Source organism: Mytilus edulis, chromosome 1, assembly GCF_963676685.1.
Source record: "Mytilus edulis chromosome 1, xbMytEdul2.2, whole genome shotgun sequence".
Taxonomy (NCBI): domain Eukaryota; kingdom Metazoa; phylum Mollusca; class Bivalvia; order Mytilida; family Mytilidae; genus Mytilus; species Mytilus edulis.
In genome coordinates, this window is record NC_092344.1 from 66,251,825 (window position 1) to 66,272,934 (window position 21,110).

Sequence of the window (21,110 nt, forward strand, 5' to 3'; positions counted from 1 at the left end):
GTGGAATTGCTGTAATGAAAAGATTAAGAAGATATAAGCATTATACAAAAACTTTGCTTTACTTTTGATTTTATCATATTGTGAATTTTATCAATAGTTGAATACAGTAAAAGCAATATTACTTTTAATATTTACATCTCTTAAAAAAAAATGTTCCAAAAAACATAGTTGTTGAATCAAAAAGTTGTAATAAAAAAGTACCTGCATGAATAGTTCAAGATGTAGAATATATAGATAAGCTTGGTAATTAAATCTGTTAAGTTTTTCATGCTCTTTTAAACAGGTTCAAGTAAAGGTGGTGGATTTGTAGATAAGGAACTGACCCAGATGAGACCAAGACGTCCAAAACGTATGGATGCAGCAACAAGGGAGGCAACTGAACATGCCAAGCAATATGGCGTGTGCATGATACCAATCAAATTATCCAGATTATTTTCAGGTAAAAACTATGATTTTTTGGCAAAGTGTTTTTTGTTATGTCAAAATTTATCAGAAAAAGCTTTGTTGTCTAGCCATGGCGTACAGATAGCAATAATGTCTATCTGGAGTTATTAAATTTAGAATTTAGTTTGCATAAAATAGTAAATTATTTTATGATAATGATATTTCAAAAAATTCTGAATTATTATAAATTTATAGTGAAACATTGATGTGGTGTTTATTCTTCTGTTTAAAAACCCAAAAAGTACTGGTACATGCATATCACATAATATTTCTGCATTTTCCCGTACATTTTTAAGTCCAAATACTTATGTTAAAAGTAAGAACCAATTGTTTAATGACAATTTTATGCCTATTTACCTCGAGTCATCTGGTATTACTCATTGATGAAAAAAACTTTAAATTGTCCATAGCATAGACTTTTTTAAGATAGAAATTGTGATCTTTCTCCTATCCCCATTTGTAAAAATTCTTCACCCATTCTATGAGTTATCTTTATTTTTTCTAATATAGAGCTTGAGGGCATTGGTAAGTTAACTGGCTAGTAGTTTTGTCTTATTCTAATTGAAAGGAAAATTTGGATATTGATTTATTTTCATTATAACATATGTTTGATTGGTAGCTCTATTTATTGTTAATGTTAACCATGTTAATTCAGCTTTTGCAATTTTCAGATTAATTAAAAACAGGATATCTGTTGTTTTTGGAAATAATTCTTTATAAAAAATTGTAATGTATTTACAAAATGCATATCTAACCAAATGTAACATTTGTTTAAGTGGGGTTTAGGTTTTGGTTTGACATTTGGTATGGTTTATAACCAACTAGTTAGACCTAAAATCATTGTTGAATCTCAAATGGGTCATCATATTTTTGAAACACTGTTTGTTTAAAGAAAACCAGACAGCACTATAATGTTACAAAGCCTCTTGTTTCAATATTTTAAGTATTATTTATATTAAAAAAAGGTTGTTTGAAAGTTAAGTAATTTATTTTACAAGATCAGAAATTTTAAGACAAGCCCCTTTGTGGGTGCCAGTTTAATGGATTTAGGGGGTAAAAGATATGTATTGACTGTCAATTTCTTTGTTTTTATTACTGCTTTTGACCTAAACAACTGCATTCAAACCTTTGGGAAATTTGTACATTGTTGAACAATTAAAATTTGCAGGTTTTTTAATCTGCGATTTCATTGCATGCAACTTTTTGAGTAAAAATATATTTTGTTTATCAACAGTACCAGTAAGTTGGAAATTCACATCAATATATATATAATTGCTGTATACAGCCTTTTTGTGTTGGGATAGAAAAATAACCAAAGAGTGATATAAATACAGTATGTTGTAAATTCAGAAAATATTGTGTGCATTTTATTTTCAATTTATGAAGAACAGACAAACATGTAAGATTTATTATTGGGATTTCAGGAAAATCTATTTACAGATACATGTATCATATATTAGAATGTGAGTTCTTATTATTGTGATACTCAACCAGTTGCATTATTTACAATAATAAAAACCTCCCAATAATTTGTGTCTAGCTCTTAGTCAATTCAGGAATTTGTTCAAAAAGTAGTGAATTAGTTAATCAGACTTTGATAGACATGCAATGACCTATAGTTGTTAATTTCTGTGTCATTTTGGTCTTTTGAGGAGAGTTGCCTCATTGGCACTCATACTACATCTTCTTGTTTTATATAAAAAGCATGTTTTCTTTGTAATTTCAGGAGTGAGGACAGTCACAAACAGATTAGAGAGCCCTGTACCTGGAGTAGAAGATTGTTTTGTAACTATAGAACTTAGTGATCCCTTGATGGCAAAAGAACACATAAAAGAACTTAATCCTATGATATTTAAAATATCTTCAGCTAAAAATATGCCAGATACACCATTATCATATAGTGATCTTAGCTTAAGGTAATTATAGTTTTTTACAAATACAGTTAACTCTTGTTGTCTCGAACTCAGTTGACTTGAAATTCTGGATGAGCTGAAGTTTTCTTGTGGTCCGGAACTTTGTTCCATATAAATTTATGTATTTCGACTCCTGATATGTGGAACTAAATCTACGGCCTAAAGGTTAACAAAAGCGTCCAAAATTCATTATTGATCTCGAACTAATACACATATGTCAAGACAATGATCTCCCAGATTGAAGAGTTAATCTGACAAAACGTGTGTAATTAAATTCCCCTTCACTGACCACCGTATTTATTTATGACATGCTATTTCCAAGAGTGTTTACATAAGATTATCTTTGTTCACCTTGATAAATAATTAGTGATACATTTTTAAAGTTAAGGACAAATTATTTGAAATGTTTATAATTTTTTTTTATTGCTATCCACACTAATGATGAGCTTGGATGTGTCTTAAGTGGGGGTTAAGACTTCTGTTAGGGATCACCTAAAATCTACTCAATTGGCATCTTTAATCTTTCTGTATTTTATATTGAAAAGATAGATTGAGATGAAAAGAATTTTTTTTAATTTCTAAAAAATCTCTTCTATACGAGAAAAAACAATTTTGTCAATTTTTAAAGACTTAAATAAAACTCAGATGGATTGGAAATTACTCTCTTGGATAAAAGCCATAGGAAAAGTTGTAACTGTTCAAAGAAATAATTAAATAAATGAAAACAATGATATTATAATAATAAAAGACCATAACATACAAATACATCAATGTGAGACCAAAATATTGAACCCCTTCCCATATTCATCCGGATTTAATTAGCATTACCAAGTTAAGCAAGAGTTGTGTCCCTTGTTCTGTAAAACGGCCGGTTTTCGTTTGAGTCAAACTACGGGTATCTCAAAACTATTCTCTTACTTCAAGATAACATGAGTGGACTGTATCAGTATCTTTAAATTGTTGTTTGTTGAATACACTTAATTTCTTTTTATGCCCCATTTATGGGCATTATGTTTTCTGGTCCGTTTGTCATCTGTCGGTTTGTTTGTATGTCAGTCTGTCACGCTTCAAGTTAAAGTTTTTGGTCAAGGTAGTTATTGATGAAGATGAAGTTTAATCAACTTGAAACTTAGTACACATGTTCCCTATGATATGATCTTTCTAATTTTAATGCCATGTTATAGTTTTTATCCCAATTTCACGGTCCACTGAACATAGAAAGTGATAGTACGGAAGGGGCATTCGTGTACTATGGACACATTCTTGTTATGAAATACTTCATGTGCCAAAATTTAAAACAGATGTGCCAAAAGTAAACAGAAATAAGTGAAGTGAAAGTGTGTTAATTCAAACATACATTGACCTATAATGGTTTACTTTTATAAATTGTTTTTTCGATGGAGAGTTGTCTCATTGGCACTCACACCACATCTTCCTATATATCTATATAATTTCTACACATACTAAAAAATAAGGATAAGTTGTATGATTAAAGATGAGACAACACCAAAGAAAGATCGATTGATTGATTACATTAGTGTATGCTTTACCAAAGATGAAAGTTAGTATGCATCAATGTAATACATGTACCTTGAAAAATCAAAAGTAAAAGAAAAACACTTTTATTATGGTTCTTCATCCTAAAATCGTTCTTTAAAATTACAAGGAGGCTTTCAACGAGGAACAAAACAACTCACACCTCACTACGCTACTTAGTTTACTAGAAGTGTTTATGTTTTCTTATAAGTGAAATTACTCTTTTATTTCAGATGCCAGCCTGTATATTGTAAATATAAGTTCTACAAACAGCCAGAACATATCAGTGTAGGCAGAGAACATGGAAAAAATCTCTATTGGGATGACATAAATGTTATTTTAGCAGGTAATTACCACAAATACATGTTTAGGGGCCACAGTGGCCGAGTGGTCTAAGTAGTTACTACTGTAATCACTAGCCATTCAACACTGAGGTTGTGAGTTCGAACCCCACTCGTGCAGATGCACTCGACTCCAATCTTAGTTGACTAGGATTGTCAGTTTTTCCATCGAAGGTCATGGGTTTCTCCGGGCACTCCTGCTCCCTCCACCAATAAAAACTGGTCGCCACGAAATAGCCTACATGAGGTGCTAAAAAGTGGTGTTAAAACACCAAACATCATCATCAAATAAATGTTTAAGATGGAATATGATGTATTAACTGCATGTCACACAATCCCATCAAACACTTGACAAAAGTCTAGGCAAAAGAACAGCAATTTTGTTTCTGCTTCATATCAAAATTACAGTGGAACGTTAACAATCAACATGAATTAATGCTTTTGCACACTTTTCTTTGCCTCTAGCACCTATTTCTGAAGATGAATATAAAATGCTACCTCTGTGCACTGACGAACACTGATGGGGATAATATCATGAGATCACATACTATGATCAGCAAAAAAAGCTAAGAAATGGCTGAAGATGTTTGATGTCAAGCAATCAGTCATCCATAACACTGATTTTTTGGATTTTTTTTTTAAATATCATCTAGATGCAGTTCTCATAAAAATTATCACTAATTATCAGTTATCAGGGAGGAAGAGCCTCATGAGTTTTAGTTACAAAACAAAATGAAGCATTCAAAATATAAATTCATAATTTCAGGTACAATAGAGCCTTCAGAATTACGGCAATATCTGAATGGACCAGCTTTTGAATTAGAAATACATGATCGTGATAGGAAAGGGGAGGAGTGTAAACCAAAACCAGCATTGTTTGGTGATGACCTTGAGGATGAAAAGATCAGTAATGTTGGCACTGTAGCAAGTAAGTTCCATTTTGGAAAAAAGTATAGGGGTAAATTTTGGAACAAAGTATACATGAAGGAGTAAAAATGTTTTCACTAATTAACTTTTTTGTAAAAATTTGATGTAAAATTTAAAGTAATATGGAAGTATCATCTTTTAAAACTATACATGTATTTTACCTATATGAACTCTAATAGAAAAGTTGTCTTTCTGGGTCTTTTATATCCAACTGAATGGTATGAGTTTTGTTGCTTACATGAACATCCACATCATTTGGTCTCTAGTGGATAGTTGTCTGAATGGCAATCATACCACATCTCCTTATTTTTCTACTTATTATTTTTTAATTTTCTAGATTGTCTAAAATTTTCACACATTTCTGTTCTTAAAAACCAGATTCATTCTATAAAGGTAGACAGTCACAGACAAGATCCAGGATTTATTCATTTTGTGTGGTTTTTAATGTATCAAATAGAACTTTCAAATACTCATTTGTTAAACATTTTTCATTCAATTCTCTTCTTGTTTACAGGTCGGAGGACAATAAATAACCCATTTGTAGGTAGAAACAAACCATGGGATCCATATGGTGTTGCCAAGTTAGATTTATCAGAGCTTTTACTAGGGCATCAGTATATACATTTAAAAGTTCCCATACATAATTGTGCAGTGCCTGAAATCTTAGGAAGTGGCGATAAAGTAGAAGGAAAGATCGTTGGAATGACTGGAGCTGTTGATGGACCAGGTATGTTTGGGTTGAGAAAAGGGAAATAACTCTTCATAAAGTGTGTATGTCTGAAGTACCGGGTTTATCTTCATCAAGGAATGTTCAAACCACAACATTAGAAAGCCATGGATGTAAATATATTCGAATAATTAAAGATCTCTATATGATCAAAAGGGTCTCATAAAGAATAGGGAAATCCCATAATGCTATCTTTGCCCTAGGGAGTTTGAACCTCACTTTTTAATAATTTTTAAATTATCTACGAATAATAACTGAATGGTATATGATAAATCATGTCATTACTAAATCATTGAATTCTGTAGTGATGATCGATACTGTTGAGGAAAAACTGTCCATCAGCAGCATTTTTCACCAATTTACCTTTTTGTTTAAATTCTTTTGTGTCACAATAAATTGTGACTTTTATGTACTCTGGATAGTTTGTTTCTTATAAAATTTGACAAATTATTGTTTATTTTCACATGTTAAATCAATGTCTACTGTTTTTCTTTCAGTTGATAAACCATTACCAGCAGGACATTACATTCAAGCACATACCATGCTAAAGGTCAAAGTTGAAGTGGCCTATCCTTTGGTCAGTGTAGGTTATGTGTCAGCCAAAATTGAATACCCACTTACAATAGAGGTTAGTACATATGAAATATTTTGAGTGTAAATTTACTGTTAAGTTCTTAAATTTACTCTCGTGTTCCAAAATTTACTCTTATGTTCTAAATTGACCATTCAATTTTGTTTTTAGATTTCATATTATAAATCTTTGGGATATTTTATAACCTCACCATTTCATGATGAAAATAGATCACACTTTCTTATTTTACAGTCTTTAATTTTCAATATTCATTTAAAAAAAAATTGGTCCAAAAAATGATACAGCAGTACTAAGAAGTTCCTGTCTTAGAGCAGCTGTTGTCTCTGGTACAAGTCATGTAGTCTTGAGTACTGTTTCATTAAAGGGAAAATAAGAAATTCAGTTTGATCATGTCAGATCTAGTGGTTAGAGTTTACTTATTTTGATGTCAAAAATTTAATACTATAGACTTGTATGTAGAATTGGTCAAATCTACAAAATAATTGGTGTCACATGCCAAAAAGTTTTTTTCCTCAAAACATAAAAATTGGTTACAACAAACAAGTTAATCTACAGTCCTTATATATTCTTTATTGATAGTTTCTATTCATACTTATATATTTTCTATTTTTAGTGTCCCTTCAGTAGGATAGTATTTATGTTTGACTACAAGAACACCAGCATGTTAACCAGGTTACAAGAACTTGTTGTGGAGATCAATGCCACAGCTCTAGAACTAGACGACATGCCTCAACATGTAATAAATGCTGCATTGTCAACTTATAAACTTTCACTGTAAGTATTATACAATGTTTTTGAAATTGGATTCATTGGTCGTAGTAAATAAGGATTATAAGGTTCTTTTTTACCAAAAATCTTACGACCAAATTGATTGTAAGTTATATACTGTAATGTTATAGTATAGAACCACTAATACGAGCCTGGTCAGAAAGAACATCAAAGAATTTAGTACATATTTTAAACAAAATAATTCCTGCATATAGCTGTATCTTTGTCAATAGGTGAAATATTTGGGTAGGTTTGGTATCAAATGAAAGCTTGGGGACTTGGGATCACTGTAGAAGCCACGATATATAAAATTATAATAGGAGTGCATATTTGCCATGTTATTTAAACAAAATAAAAAGTTATAAATTATTATATGAAAACAGGATAGATTAATTTTACAGCTGATTAATTTGATTTGTTTAAAGTGAAAAATAAATGAAAATTAAGACAGCATGGTTCTTATGTTGACCATGAAAGCAGGGTTAAAAAGTAACATTTTTCTTTATTAGCTAATCAATATATTAGTTCAGATCTTACATCAGTGTAAACTTAGTTACCAGATAAAAAAAGAAAACTTAAATTTTATACTTTCAATCACAGTTTGATAATTTAGCTGTTACAATATTTCAGAGAACAACAAAGAAGTAGAGATTTAGATATAGTAACAGGTTTCCAGCTTATGGATGGAGACATGCATCTGTTTATACTAGAGGGAATGAGAGAAAGGGCTGTGATGTCACTATGGGACTCCCTTCCTAGACCAGAAAATACAGGTATTAGGCTATGAATAGTTTTAGTTTATATATATTTACAGGAAGAATTATTGTTGGATATCATGCTTTCTGCTACTCATTTTGTACTGAAAGTCTGTGTTTTAAAGTTGTGGGGGTTATCAAGGGAAATACTTTTGATTTAACACTTTTTGTGCAGAAAAGAAGCATGACATCTGTTTGAAAATAGGAACATGGTTAGATTTGCAAAATGGTGCTGAGTCTATATTAATGACAACTAAATGAATGCTAACCTATCAATATATGTAAGCTCAAGTTTACTTATCTTCATTCATTGAGATAGATAGAGCCAGTAAAATAGATTGAGGAGTTTTTTCTAAGCTTTTGATGAAAAATAAAATGGAAACACAAATAATTATTATAAAAGGGTAGAAACAACTTGGAATAGTTGATTACAGGTCATGGATACCGCCAGTGTCATTAATTACCATAGAAATGGAATATATTATAATTTAATGTGCTATTTCAGATATTTATGTTTTATTTCAGATGTTCGTGTATTATATAACTCTGACTATAGTTTTGGTGAAAGATTATATGGACCGTTGGATGTTGATCTTTGTAGAGTTAAGCTTCATGAACCCCTGTCTATAATAGTCCAGCAACCGTTATTGTATGTCAGAGACATGGTGCCTAGACCATGTTTTGAAGCTCTAGTCAAATTGTATGAGGTAAGTTGGTTGCAGATATTTTATTTTATTTGAACAAAACCATTTAAAAAACAAAATTAAGGACTTTTTTAAAAATTTGCATGATCACTGTCATATCTAATATTCAGTGATGACTTTTTAATACATATATCTGTAGTTAAAGGTGTTTTGATGAACATCCACATTTGGTGACGTTACTTTAAACTTAAAAGTTTTGAGTGCACTTAACTCTCGTCTTTTCATCTTAATCATTGTAATTCCTACAAATGAATGATAACAGAGAAAAACTCATTAAACAAATATAGTCCAGAAAAGGAATTTGAAAACTTAACTTTATATATGTTTTCATAACTTTTCAGATAACAAAGTTAACTCAGATGAAAAATGTTGTGAGGAATGGATTGTTTCCAACAGCTGATATGGTAATATCTATGAGTAAAGAGTTTGGTGTTCCTTTAACACAGGAGGACTTTGAAGGTAAGATTATAGAACATGGTGGAAGGGTATACATAAGTGGAGTTTGGTTTTCAGAAGTGTTTAAATTGAGATATCTATGAGTAAGGGATTTTGTGCTCCATAAAAATTTGAGAAACGTTAGGTGAGAAAGGGAAACTTGAATACAAGATCAACAAAAAAGATATTTTGTCATAATTCCTACAGTGGAATGATAACCGTGGTGTAGTGGTTAGTGTATCAGACTACTAATACAAAGGTTCCTGGTTCAATTCCTGTCTGGTATGAAAGTTTCAGGGACTGAATTTTCGGCTCTCCCTTGACACCATTTGCGAGTATGGTCTTGAGGAAAGGATGATAGTCCGTCGGAAGGGGACGATAAATGGCTGACCCGTGTTAAGAGAGCGCCATACCTCTTGCACGTTAAAGACACCCTTGTAGATTTCAAAAAAGAGCAGGCTAATGCCGCTACAAGGCAGCACTCGCACCTGCAAAGTGGAAAGGGATTAATATAAGTTGCAAAAACTTGTTTCCCAATCCATTATAAATAATTATCTTTAAACAGTGGAATGATCTTTTGTTAGTCTATATATAAAGATGATATAGTAATCACCTATCAATCAATCTTTTGTCAGTCTGTGCATCCTATTTAGCAACAAAGGTCCTCTAAAGTTAGGTGACCTTATACTTATGCATCAAATGGCAATGTTAAGGTCAATATTTAAATTATTTCAAATCTATGGGGAATATCTTGTTGGTGTCTTTTGTTAAGCATCAGAGGTCAAGACTAAAATAAGGTGACCTTAACCTTCATTAATGGTATGAAAAGGGGAAAAAGAGGGATAACCTGTTGTAACAATATTTTTTAAATTGATCTTGTGAATTATACATTTTAACATTATTTCCACAGTAAATTTTCAGAAATTAATGTGTGCAATTGTTATTGGGAATCCTTAACCACTAGCTAAAATACTAAGTCTAATGATTGCACAAATTTTATGAGGGAAAAATCAAAACCGAAACTAAGAATACAAGTTTTTATTATTGCCAACTCAATAATTTTTTCACATTCATGAAATTATGAATTATTTCTGAATTTATTGTATTGCTTATACATTTTTCACAGAATTACAGCCAGTCAGAGAAAAGACAATGGAGGAAACAGAAGTCAGAATTGAAGAAGAACCAAACATACTGAGGCAGACGTCACGAATCTGGACTCCTATTGACCACTTGAACAAAGATTATATAGACAAATTGGCGTCACCAGAAAAAGAAAAGACAAAATTAGATTTTATTAAGGAAAATAAGGTACCTTTTTAAATTTCAGAATGAATTTTATATATAAACATGTTGAAATATTCTCTAACTTCTCAATTCATTGGAATTTTCATTTTCAATTACAATGTAAAAAAAATCAGGCATTAAAATGAAAAAAAACACATACATTGAAATGAGAGAAAAAAAGAGAAGCATTGAACATACTTATGAAACTAATAACTTGAAATCAATCCATTTTTTTTGTAACCAATCCAAATTCTCAAGCCTGAAAGTAATTTTGTTATTTCAAATTTGACTACATAACCTTGAAAATTTAGAAATATTATTATGACATTTTTTTCTTCTTCCAGGAAATGATTAAGTTTGCCAGTGATATCAACAAAGCTGAGAATGACATGAATAAAGTTCCTACAGTTAAAGCTGATGTCAAGGTGGCACATAATTATAGCACACATCATCTCAATTCAACAGAACTTGCTAAAGAAAAGCTCAGACAAATGTTGGCTCAGGTAAGTTTTTCAATACACTAACTGTGGATTTTTGTTGGATACCAATTTTCGTGGGCTACAGTTAACCAAAAATTCTCATGTACAATAAAAAACAAATTTTCTATAGGCTTTGTATTCAGGGGTTGGCGAAACCATGAAATCAAATATCCATGAAAATGCATGTTTTCCTCAATCCACAAAAATTGATCCCAACGAAAATTGATAAAACAACAGAAGTTAAAGCAATGGAAAAAATTAAGAATTCAACTTCAATCTTTCTGAGTTATGGTCATCAGGTTCAATACTTTATAAATAATTTTACGACCAATCGGTTACCTTAAAAAAAACAGCTTTCCCCATAATGCAACTAACTTCTAAATATGTCCTTGAAAGAATGCCAAAAAAAATATACTTCCAACTTTTGCTGAAGAATAATAGTGATGATGCATAGATTTTTTTTAAATGTGGTTTCATCTAAATATGCTTGCCACTGGATGTTTGCAAGAGCCAATAAATCAACAGTATTTAGCCACTGCCACTTAAAAGAAGAAAGTCTTTGAGTAACTATTGTTCATCTTTTATTTCTATTTTTGGCTCATTACTGATCAGTATCTATCTTTTCTTCAAACATTTTGTTGATTCACATGCAAACATAAGAAAATCTGCCAATTGTTTTTATTGTATGGTAAATATATGATTTCTTACAGAACCCTGACACAAGATATACATACTGCCAAGACTATCATCACTCTATGACAGTAGTACCAGTTAATGTGGAAGCTCTGAAGAAACAAGCAGAGGTGGAGTCAAAGGCTCGATGGAAGACGGAGAAAGGATTGATTTATCCTGGTTTCAGAACAATGCAGGAGAGTAACATACATCCAAAGAAACCAGGAACACCAAGAAGGGACTCTCTACGAGAGGTAAATAATTATCATAATAGTAGTCATTTGTTCTTAATACTAAGGATTTCTAGCTTTATTATGCAAAATCTATTTAGATTAGTTTGTGTCCTCAATGCTCTTCAACTAATTTTATATTTGGCCTTTTATTTAAGTCTTTTTTTTCTTTTTTCGTTCAAGCCTCAATAATGAGACTTTTGCATTAATATATCTGACTATATAGAACTTTTAAAACTGGATTATATAAATGAAATTATTAAAGGTTTATGGATAGAACAAATTATTTTTTGCTGTTTTTGAACAACAATACTGTGTTTGTCATTTCTGTTTTGTGTGACTTGATTTGACTACTCAGGCAAGTTTGGTACAATATTTCTCCATCAAAAGAATTTATTTTTCAAATTTAAAACTTGAGGATTTTAATATAAAAAAGACTCAATTATTGAGATTATAGAGAATTTGTTTTTCTAAATGATTTGTGGGTCAGATGCAAACTAACAAATAGCTTTTTCTGTGAAATGTCATTAGGAATGGTTTCTTTTTTTAGTGATGTTAAAATGGTAAATCAAACCATGGCAAGAAAATTGGCACCATCAATATATTTCGATAAATCAAGAACTGAGAACAACCCAGCCACTTGCTGATTATCAAAATATAATGAACTAGTCTGTGAATGTATAAATCTGCCAAGAACATATTTATTATTTTATTTTTTCAGCAATGGATTGAAAACATACTTCACGTTGGATTGCTACAACCACCACTTAATAGAGACAAGTTCCCATGGCAACACAGATCAGAAGACCTTGAACTTTATAGGAGACCAGCTACAACATTTGGTAGGGAACCAGTTACAATTCATCTGGCAGGACAAAAACTTAAACAAGAAAAATTAGAAAGTTTTAAACAAGACTATGAAACTTGGAAATCTAAAATAATTGTGAAAGATCCAAGGGGACATTTTCATAGATGTTTACCAGAAACAGAAATGAACGAGAAAGGCCAGAATCAAATCGATAAATTGAAAGGTTTATTAAAAGAAAAACCAGAAAAATTAAGTTTGAAGCGACCAGGTTTTTCCTTGAGAGATATACCACCTTTAAATGTTGTTCTCAATCCAAGTGTAGACTCTTTATCCAGACTGGAAGGCAAGCCTTTATTACCTGCTGTTCCAGGAGAAGGAAATGAGAAAAACAAAGGATTCAATCCAGGACCCTTTGAGGAAAACAGCTGGGTGATGGAAAAGAATAAAATACCAGTACCAGACTATGAACATCAAAGATTCAGGTTCAAGAAAGGACAGGACTTTAAGTGAGTATAGCATATATTCATTGTCATTGGAACCAATTTTTTGATAAAAAATTTGATCTAAATTAATTATAGATCATTATATTTGGTCAATCCTCCTCAAAGTAAGATGGTACTAGTTTCTAGTTGTAATATTTCTGTCATTTGAAATCATGCAAGTTTTGAACATTTGTCAATTTATTAGAAACTCAATTAATGCTATTTAAAGGGATAGAGTAGTAAGAAGTTGCTAAAAATATAGTATATACCAATACACATAATTAACAGCGCCTGGTGATGTTTGATAGCCTGACCGGTTTCGGTCCATAAAGGACCTTCATCAGAGGCAGAATGGTGGATTAATGTTTGCACCCTATTTATATAGATATGGTAACCGGCGGTTGAGTTAACCAGCGGTTGAGTTAACCGGCGGTTGGGTTAACCGGCGGTTGGGTTAACCGGCGGTTGAGTTAACCGGCGGTTGCGTTAACCGGCGGTTGAGATGACCGGCGGTTGAGTTAACCAGTGGTTGAGTTAACCGGCGGTTGAGTTAACCGGCGGTTGAGTTAGGCGGCGGTTGAGTTAACCGGTGAAAAATCCCAGTGGGATTTTCCATGGTTACAATTATCTATATTTAGCTAATGTTCATGTTACAGTAAACTTTTTGACATGTTACGGTAAACATTTTTACACTATATGGTAAACATGTGACCTGATGATATAACCATATTTGGGCTTTAGCATTGGATAAAGGGTGTTTTACTAATTTAAGAAGTACATAGTAATCATTTAGTCTTGATCTTTGGCTTATGATCCACCTAAATATCAAGTCTTGGAATAGTATTTCATGGTAGTTATGTGATCTTAATATTTGGCTTATGATACACCTAAATATCAAGTCTTGAAATAGTACTTCCTAGTAGTCATGCAGTCTTGACCTCAGGCTTATGATACACCTGTATATCAAGTCTTGAAATAGTAATTCATGGTAGTCATGCAGTCTTGATCTTTGGCTTATGATACACCTAAATATCAAGTCTAATAATAGTATTTCATGGTAGTCATGCAGTCTTGACGTTTTAGCTTGTGATACACCAAAACATCAAGTCAAAACTATTACCCCCCCCCCCCTAACCAAACAAAATTTGGTTTAGGGGGGGGGGGGTTCTTATTGAGAATGCTTCATTTAAGCCTTTAGTACTCCTTTCAAGATCAAAGGTAGATGAATATTAATCCTCAGTGTTAAAAAGTTTTCAACACCTTAAGTTTGTAATGTAGGTATTACATATATACATCAATTTCAGGTAATCGCTAGGCTTACGCTTAGAGCTCCTATGCCAGTGAAAAATCAATAGGCAATATAGGAAAGGTGTACTGACATAAGTAGTCTCTAAACACATTAGCTCCATGGAGCTTTCGTTAGTAGAAGCCATATTAACTATGTGTATCAGTGAGAAAAATGTAAAAGCATAAAAATATAGTATATACCAATACACATAATTAACAGCGCCTGGTGATGTTTGATAGCCTGACCGGTTTCGGTCCATAAAGGACCTTCATCAGAGGCAGAATGGTGGATTAATGTTTGCACCCTATTTATATAGATATGGTAACCGGCGGTTGAGTTAACCAGCGGTTGAGTTAACCGGCGGTTGGGTTAACCGGCGGTTGGGTTAACCGGCGGTTGAGTTAACCGGCGGTTGAGTCAACCGGCGGTTGAGTCAACCGGCGGTTGCGTTAACCGGCGGTTGAGATGACCGGCGGTTGAGTTAACCAGTGGTTGAGTTAACCGGCGGTTGAGTTAACCGGCGGTTGAGTTAGGCGGCGGTTGAGTTAACCGGTGAAAAATCCCAGTGGGATTTTCCATGGTTACAATTATCTATATTTAGCTAATGTTCATGTTACAGTAAACTTTTTGACATGTTACGGTAAACATTTTTACACTATATGGTAAACATGTGACCTGATGATATAACCATATTTGGGCTTTAGCATTGGATAAAGGGTGTTTTACTAATTTAAGAAGTACATAGTAATCATTTAGTCTTGATCTTTGGCTTATGATCCACCTAAATATCAAGTCTTGGAATAGTATTTCATGGTAGTTATGTGATCTTAATATTTGGCTTATGATACACCTAAATATCAAGTCTTGAAATAGTACTTCCTAGTAGTCATGCAGTCTTGACCTCAGGCTTATGATACACCTGTATATCAAGTCTTGAAATAGTAATTCATGGTAGTCATGCAGTCTTGATCTTTGGCTTATGATACACCTAAATATCAAGTCTAATAATAGTATTTCATGGTAGTCATGCAGTCTTGACGTTTTAGCTTGTGATACACCAAAACATCAAGTCAAAACTATTACCCCCCCCCCCCCTAACCAAACAAAATTTGGTTTAGGGGGGGGGGGGGGGGGGGGTTCTTATTGAGAATGCTTCATTTAAGCCTTTAGTACTCCTTTCAAGATCAAAGGTAGATGAATATTAATCCTCAGTGTTAAAAAGTTTTCAACACCTTAAGTTTGTAATGTAGGTATTACATATATACATCAATTTCAGGTAATCGCTAGGCTTACGCTTAGAGCTCCTATGCCAGTGAAAAATCAATAGGCAATATAGGAAAGGTGTACTGACATAAGTAGTCTCTAAACACATTAGCTCCATGGAGCTTTCGTTAGTAGAAGCCATATTAACTATGTGTATCAGTGAGAAAAATGGCATAGGAGCTCTAAGCGTAAGCCTAGCGATTACCTGAAATTGATGTATATATGTAATACCTACATTACAAACTTAAGGTGTTGAAAACTTTTTAACACTGAGGATTAATATTCATCTACCTTTGATCTTGAAAGGAGTACTAAAGGCTTAAATGAAGCATTCTCAATAAGAACCCCCCCCCCCCCTAAACCAAATTTTGTTTGGTTAGGGGGGGGGGGTAATAGTTTTGACTTGATGTTTTGGTGTATCACAAGCTAAAACGTCAAGACTGCATGACTACCATGAAATACTATTATTAGACTTGATATTTAGGTGTATCATAAGCCAAAGATCAAGACTGCATGACTACCATGAATTACTATTTCAAGACTTGATATACAGGTGTATCATAAGCCTGAGGTCAAGACTGCATGACTACTAGGAAGTACTATTTCAAGACTTGATATTTAGGTGTATCATAAGCCAAATATTAAGATCACATAACTACCATGAAATACTATTCCAAGACTTGATATTTAGGTGGATCATAAGCCAAAGATCAAGACTAAATGATTACTATGTACTTCTTAAATTAGTAAAACACCCTTTATCCAATGCTAAAGCCCAAATATGGTTATATCATCAGGTCACATGTTTACCATATAGTGTAAAAATGTTTACCGTAACATGTCAAAAAGTTTACTGTAACATGAACATTAGCTAAATATAGATAATTGTAACCATGGAAAATCCCACTGGGATTTTTCACCGGTTAACTCAACCGCCGCCTAACTCAACCGCCGGTTAACTCAACCGCCGGTTAACTCAACCACTGGTTAACTCAACCGCCGGTCATCTCAACCGCCGGTTAACGCAACCGCCGGTTGACTCAACCGCCGGTTGACTCAACCGCCGGTTAACTCAACCGCCGGTTAACCCAACCGCCGGTTAACCCAACCGCCGGTTAACCCAACCGCCGGTTAACTCAACCGCTGGTTAACTCAACCGCCGGTTACCATATCTATATAAATAGGGTGCAAACATTAATCCACCATTCTGCCTCTGATGAAGGTCCTTTATGGACCGAAACCGGTCAGGCTATCAAACATCACCAGGCGCTGTTAATTATGTGTATTGGTATATACTATATTTTTATGCTTTTACATTTTTCTCACTGATACACATAGTTAATATGGCTTCTACTAACGAAAGCTCCATGGAGCTAATGTGTTTAGAGACTACTTATGTCAGTACACCTTTCCTATATTGCCTATTGATTTTTCACTGGCATAGGAGCTCTAAGCGTAAGCCTAGCGATTACCTGAAATTGATGTATATATGTAATACCTACATTACAAACTTAAGGTGTTGAAAACTTTTTAACACTGAGGATTAATATTCATCTACCTTTGATCTTGAAAGGAGTACTAAAGGCTTAAATGAAGCATTCTCAATAAGAACCCCCCCCCCCTAAACCAAATTTTGTTTGGTTAGGGGGGGGGGGGGGTAATAGTTTTGACTTGATGTTTTGGTGTATCACAAGCTAAAACGTCAAGACTGCATGACTACCATGAAATACTATTATTAGACTTGATATTTAGGTGTATCATAAGCCAAAGATCAAGACTGCATGACTACCATGAATTACTATTTCAAGACTTGATATACAGGTGTATCATAAGCCTGAGGTCAAGACTGCATGACTACTAGGAAGTACTATTTCAAGACTTGATATTTAGGTGTATCATAAGCCAAATATTAAGATCACATAACTACCATGAAATACTATTCCAAGACTTGATATTTAGGTGGATCATAAGCCAAAGATCAAGACTAAATGATTACTATGTACTTCTTAAATTAGTAAAACACCCTTTATCCAATGCTAAAGCCCAAATATGGTTATATCATCAGGTCACATGTTTACCATATAGTGTAAAAATGTTTACCGTAACATGTCAAAAAGTTTACTGTAACATGAACATTAGCTAAATATAGATAATTGTAACCATGGAAAATCCCACTGGGATTTTTCACCGGTTAACTCAACCGCCGCCTAACTCAACCGCCGGTTAACTCAACCGCCGGTTAACTCAACCACTGGTTAACTCAACCGCCGGTCATCTCAACCGCCGGTTAACGCAACCGCCGGATGACTCAACCGCCGGTTGACTCAACCGCCGGTTAACTCAACCGCCGGTTAACCCAACCGCCGGTTAACCCAACCGCCGGTTAACTCAACCGCTGGTTAACTCAACCGCCGGTTACCATATCTATATAAATAGGGTGCAAACATTAATCCACCATTCTGCCTCTGATGAAGGTCCTTTATGGACCGAAACCGGTCAGGCTATCAAACATCACCAGGCGCTGTTAATTATGTGTATTGGTATATACTATATTTTTATGCTTTTACATTTTTCTCACTGATACACATACCGGTAGTTAATATGGCTTCTACTAACCAAAGCTCCATGGAGCTAATGTGTTTAGAGACTACTTATGTCAGTACACCTTTCCTATATTGCCTAGTAAGAAGTTGCTACTTCAATGTGCACATGTTTACACATTTACACGATAGATATAAGAAGATGTGGTATGAGTGCCAATGAGACAACTCTCCATCCAAGTCACAATTTGTAAAAGAAAAACCATTGTAGGTCAGTATGGTCTTCAAAATGGCTCACACCAAACAGCAAGCTATAAAGGGCCCCAAAAATGATTAGTCTATTTTTTTCATTAAGATAAAAAAAAAAAAAAAAAGCATTTTCACAAAACAGGCAAAAACTTAGACTTTTCAAAACTTCCAAGTTTATATTTGTCAGTGATTTAACAACAAGTTAGAGCCAGGTGAGTTTAATAAGTGATATTTTTCTATTTCTGTACTTACATGTTTGAAAGATGTAAATGAAATAAACGTTTCTCTAATTTCAGTGCAATACATAAAGAAAGGGCATTACTTCACAGAAAAGATATCATCCCTTTGACAGATTCTGAGAGAGATAATCATTTGTTTAGGATACCTGACGATCCAAAAAGATTTGGAGCACTGCCAGAATTGACATTGGGACCAGAGAACCCTGCCCAGGAATCAAGAACATCAATTAACCAGTCAGTTGTAGACCCGATGAACTCACAAACGAATATGATGACTAACAGTCAAGCACAATTAGAAACTGCTGTTCAGTAGTGTTTTATCTTAGAGATCTCATGAGATAATTCATAACATGTGCTTGTGCTTCATGATTCATCTGGAGATACTGAATTGAATTTGAATCCTTATAAAGGGAGGTCATTTGTTTTCACAATTCAGTGCTGTTTAAATTGTCTCCCTTTGCTTGCATGGGTATAGTAAATGTTTTACCATTCGTGTTTAAATGTGCACAAAAGGGATGCAGTGCAGAATATTTATAAGCAACAGTATGTACTGTTATATTGCTAGAGTGAATTATAATGAAGTAAATATATGTAGTATCAGAAGTCCATCACTAGTAATGAACAAGAAATGGACTAGTTATGGACTAGTTATGGACTTCTGGTATTATGAGTTAGTTGTTTCTTTTCTTTTTTTAAGATCAGATGAAAGCTTTCGAGTAGAAGCATGTTAATTAAGAAACAGGGTTCTGTAAAAAAAAAATATTTGTGGTGCATACTAATTTACATTTTACATTAATTTCTTTACCCTACCACAAAGTATTAATTTTCAACAAAAATCACCAATAAAGTATTAATTTTTCATTGATTATCTTTAATTTCAATATTCAATCTTTTAAATTGAGATCCCACCAATCAATAAATATTCAATAAATCACAGAATTTGATCAATAATTAATGTTGATTTTATCATATTGAGTAGTTATATCTATTTTCTGTTCTTTTCAACTAAAATTGATATTAAGAAGCCGCTTTTGTGATTCCTATTCTTAAAATAAATGGATGTGGACATAGTATGTGTTTTTCAGCTTAGGAAAACCAAACAAAAAGTTTCACCTGATAGTTGCTCTACAAAAGATTACTTATGGTGCTTAAGTTTCCATTATAAAAGTAATTAGTTGTTCATTCTTGAGAAAAGCTTGCATTTCTGTGCATGTATGCTAACTCTTCCAATATTATTTTCTATTCTGTTCTAAAATTGAAGGCAAATCCTTTCTATTTAAATTTAATGGATGATGATTATTTAAGAAAGAAAGCTTAAAACTTTATAGGAAATAATCAATTAAGATTTTATGTAGGGGGAGGTAATATAAAAAGTGCCTTCCAATCCCTGTTTGAACAGCCCTAACCAATATTGGAAACCCTAATTGGTTTTTGAATTTCTATATTATATTATTAGTATTGGTATTAAATAATACAAGTACACTAGCTAATTTATGCCTTAAATTATATTATTTTACATGCAATTAACCTTACTTTAAATGTAAATACTAAGTATCAGTCAATAGTTTTTCTGTGGTCTTTAACTGCTGTGTATATATTAGTAATTAACTGCTGTAGTACTCTGCTGAATTGTATATAGTATTTTAGATTTCGTTTTTACATTATTTATATATTTATTTTGTATAAAGGACATGAACTTAAGATTTGTCTTACCAAATCGGTGGTAAACTGCTGACATAATAGATAATAATTGTATAGAATAAGATAAGAGGTGTCAATTCTCCAAATGTTGGTGACAGGTCCCCAATGGAAAAAAACGTATTCCCACAGGTGACAAGTTTTCTTAAAACTGGACTGCCCCTGTCCCCTACAAGAAGTCTGTTGTTTTTTTGCTTAAGCAGTGTTCTGTAAAGCAGGAAACACAATGAGCTTATTTTCCCCATGCTTTGTGATTAAGGTCAATTCTTAAAGATATTCCCTGGATTAAATTTAATTTTGACAAAGATCAAAATTCAAAGACAAGGAAACCTCACAAACTGGCTTAGCTCTTCAAGTTGTGAAGATGTGAAATTTGAAAACAGCCAACATAAACCTTTTTTTCAATACATTTCTTTATCAGTTAATCTCCCAATAGAGAAAAATTCCTCAGATGGAAAAATCCTTTTTTTGGATATTTGGAAAGTTGACATCTAATATATTGTAGTATAGTATAGTGCCTTGTACATTTAGGACTAGGTGTCAGTATTTGATATTTCTAATATTGATGTTTAGTAATTGTTTATGAGCAAAATGTGATATTTTATTTTTTTTAAATATTTTATGAATATGTTATTCATGTGTGACTATTCCATCCAATTATTTTGTTTTATTATTTTTATTGATTTGTTCCAATCATTCCAAGTTTGTTGCTCAGTTTAAAAACACAAAAAAA

The 21,110-nt window shown here is 32.9% G+C and overlaps 1 protein-coding gene across 9 annotated transcripts in view; it reads left to right on the forward strand.

Annotated features, from left to right (window-relative positions):
- The window catches only part of LOC139487380 (uncharacterized), a 38,407-nt gene extending 17,297 nt beyond the window's left edge, over nucleotides 1-21,110 (forward strand). For 5 of the 9 annotated variants that reach the window (XM_071272161.1, XM_071272162.1, XM_071272178.1 and 2 more), the window contains 16 exons: nucleotides 284-439; nucleotides 955-969; nucleotides 2,171-2,360; nucleotides 4,127-4,239; nucleotides 5,001-5,162; nucleotides 5,676-5,888; nucleotides 6,386-6,516; nucleotides 7,094-7,254; nucleotides 7,879-8,021; nucleotides 8,529-8,710; nucleotides 9,049-9,166; nucleotides 10,269-10,453; nucleotides 10,774-10,932; nucleotides 11,619-11,834; nucleotides 12,532-13,124; nucleotides 18,737-20,469. In XM_071272161.1, the coding sequence (XP_071128262.1) occupies nucleotides 284-439; nucleotides 955-969; nucleotides 2,171-2,360; nucleotides 4,127-4,239; nucleotides 5,001-5,162; nucleotides 5,676-5,888; nucleotides 6,386-6,516; nucleotides 7,094-7,254; nucleotides 7,879-8,021; nucleotides 8,529-8,710; nucleotides 9,049-9,166; nucleotides 10,269-10,453; nucleotides 10,774-10,932; nucleotides 11,619-11,834; nucleotides 12,532-13,124; nucleotides 18,737-18,992 (2,993 nt within the window). In that variant the 3' untranslated portion in view covers nucleotides 18,993-20,469. Of the gene's footprint in view, nucleotides 1-283; nucleotides 440-954; nucleotides 970-2,170; nucleotides 2,361-4,126; nucleotides 4,240-5,000; nucleotides 5,163-5,675; nucleotides 5,889-6,385; nucleotides 6,517-7,093; nucleotides 7,255-7,878; nucleotides 8,022-8,528; nucleotides 8,711-9,048; nucleotides 9,167-10,268; nucleotides 10,454-10,773; nucleotides 10,933-11,618; nucleotides 11,835-12,531; nucleotides 13,125-18,736 lie in introns of all 9 variants that reach the window. The other 4 variants (XM_071272187.1, XM_071272207.1, XM_071272163.1 and 1 more) reach the window with 2 other exon arrangements.